Source organism: Tetrao urogallus, assembly GCF_951394365.1.
Source record: "Tetrao urogallus genome assembly, chromosome: 2".
NCBI classification, from domain to species: domain Eukaryota; kingdom Metazoa; phylum Chordata; class Aves; order Galliformes; family Phasianidae; genus Tetrao; species Tetrao urogallus.
In genome coordinates this window covers 105,920,394-105,922,869 of record NC_136814.1, presented here as the reverse complement: position 1 = coordinate 105,922,869, position 2,476 = coordinate 105,920,394, and the positions used below count along the sequence as shown (strand labels likewise).

The 2,476-nt window shown below is 50.9% G+C and overlaps 1 protein-coding gene across 1 annotated transcript; it reads left to right on the top strand.

The window, feature by feature from the left end:
* Positions 1–1,205: 1,205 nt before the first annotated feature.
* On the top strand, positions 1,206–2,070 carry LOC306958533 (meleagrin-like; the record flags this gene model as incomplete). The annotated part of the gene is made up of 2 exons (XM_079550069.1): positions 1,206–1,263; positions 1,937–2,070. 2 exons carry the CDS (start codon positions 1,206–1,208, stop codon positions 2,068–2,070), a joined length of 192 nt encoding a protein of 63 aa, XP_079406195.1.
* Positions 2,071–2,476: the final 406 nt, after the last annotated feature.

Genomic DNA, 2,476 nt, shown 5'->3' with positions numbered 1-2,476 from the left:
GGCCTTGAAGGGTCTCTTCCAACTCACACAATTCCTCAATTCTACAGTTCTATGACAAGTGCATGGGAAAGAGGGCAGGAACGTGTGTTTTCAATCAATAAAACTCTCCAGCCTGCAGTAACATGAAATCTGGGGACTTCTTCAAGGAGGATTTATATCTAACTTTTGAGTTTGCATTGAACTTTGTGAGTTTTTTAATTGTTTCATACGCTCGGTGTGAAAGAGGGCTTTTTTGGGGTAATTTCCTAATAAATGCATGCTTTACCATTACATCCTACCCAGCTTTTGAGTCATAAAATACTGGAGAACTGGTTGGTTTGTGGGGCAGGGATAATGAATAAAATGCCTGCAAATAGCAAGCTCTCCCATGCGCTGGGTAAAGGAGTTAGCCCCAGTGCTCATCAGTGGGTCGAGGAGCAACAGAAGGGGTTACGTGGAATAGGAGGTTTGCCATAGTAGAGCTGTGTTGGTTCCTGTGACACTGGGGATGGACACACAGGCCCCAGGTCCTTCCCAAGCCAAGGCTGCTCACAGCAAGTCCTCTCTCACTGCAGCCAGCCTCTCATGGTGATGCGTCCAAACAATAGGGAGAGTTATCAGTACATCGTGGCCATGGCTCAGCTCTGCTGCATCTCTGCCAGAGGCTGAGAAAGGCCCAAGCCCTGTGATATCAATCTCATTCTTCCCACAGATGTCCATCAGGTCCCTCTGACCCATCCCTGGAGGCATTCAAGGCCAGGCTGGATGTGGCTCTGGGCAGCCTGGGCGACCCTGCAATAGTAGGGGGTTGAAACCTAGGATCACGGTCCTTTTCAACCCAGGCCGTTCTTTGATTCTACGATTCTGTGACACGTCGATCCCCCCAGTCCTGCTGCTGACAGTCCCTATTTCCTCGTGCTCTCTTCGGAGGCAGCGTGTTGAAATGGTGCCCTGATATTGAGCAACTGGACCCCGGGGAAGGAGGAGGCTGCCAGCACACCTGGATGCATGCGGGAAGTTCTGGTGCTCGTTCCACAGCTGTGCGCCCGGCCACAAACAGCACAATCTTGGATGGATTCCCATGCCTCCCTAGCATCCTCCGCTCGGCAGGGGAACGCTCTATAAATACTGGCAGCCACAGCTTCACTCCATACCACCTCTTCCCGTTGAGACCTCTGCAGCTCCTCTCTCTTCAGCCTCGCTCAGACCCCAGCTCGCCTCCAGCCATGAGGTTCCTCTACCTCATCTTCTCCGTCTTCCTGCTGATCTCCCTGGCCACCCCAGGTAAGAGGGCAAATGGGGCAAGATGAGCTGATACAAACTGGGATTCGTTCATCTGAAGTGATTTAAACTCTCAAAAATATACATATCACCATGGGAGGTGATTGCTATCACCGGGCCAGGTACATCAGCAATGGGGCTGTGAAATAAGGACTAGCTCAGGCAGATTTGAGTGAGAATAACTTCAGTATTCAGTCTGGGAGTGAGCCCAGGACAGACCATTTCTCAGTAAGTGTACAGATGTGGATAAACCTCTTGGGAGCTATGAGAGGTTCATGGTACCAGAGAATACTCATTCAAATTGATTTCTGTATCAAGGAGCAGTCCTGTGCATATCTGATTTACTGATGTGGCACAGCTGTAGTTGTTTATGATTCTTTCTGTGACTTTGGTCCTTCTACAGAAGGCAAAAAGTGACTTTGGGCTAAGATTCCCCAGCGAGGCCTTAGGAGCCCCATTCAGATTTCACTCCTCATCCACATCTGCACCATCAGCTGGCCCTGTAGTCACCAGCAGCAGGGAGAGGGAGCTGCAGTTTGTTTCTTAAGCTTGTGTTCTTCAAGTTTCCTTCCAACTTCTCTGCTTGGGCAGTCATCCCTCTGAGCAGTGCCTGTGCCTGGAGGTGGCACTGGAGGCAGCACCTTGAGCCCCAAACACCCTGTGCTTCCCCTCGCAGGCTATGGGCAGGTCCTGAAGTACTGCCCGAAGATCGGCTACTGCTCCAGCAAGTGCTCCAAGGCAGAGGTCTGGGCCCGCTCCTCCGACTGCAAGGTGCACTGCTGCCTGCCTGCCAGCTGGAAGTGGAAATAAGGGCTGAGGAGGAGCCCCTGGGGGAGAGGAGGCGCTGCGGTGGCTTTGGGAGCAGCTTCTCCATGCTCTGAGCCACGTGTCATCCCCTCTGCTCAATAAAGAGAAAGAGAACAAAAAGATTCCTCTGTGTGTGCTGTGATTGCATGTGTCCCCGTGATTCCACACAGAGCGTTAGAAGGGTATTCCAAACTCAGCCCAAATGATAGTCATGTATGATATGACAGTCAAACTCAACCCAGCCATAGTCACTGGGAATAGTCAGCCAATGGTTTGGAGAGTGTGTGGTTTAGCTCTCTCTAAATAAAAATCTTCTGGTCTGTGAGAAGAATGACTCTCTCAGTTCCACAGACTGCGTTGAGCAGATGTCTGTCATCTGTCAAAGGACTGTAGACACCCAGAGCATCAA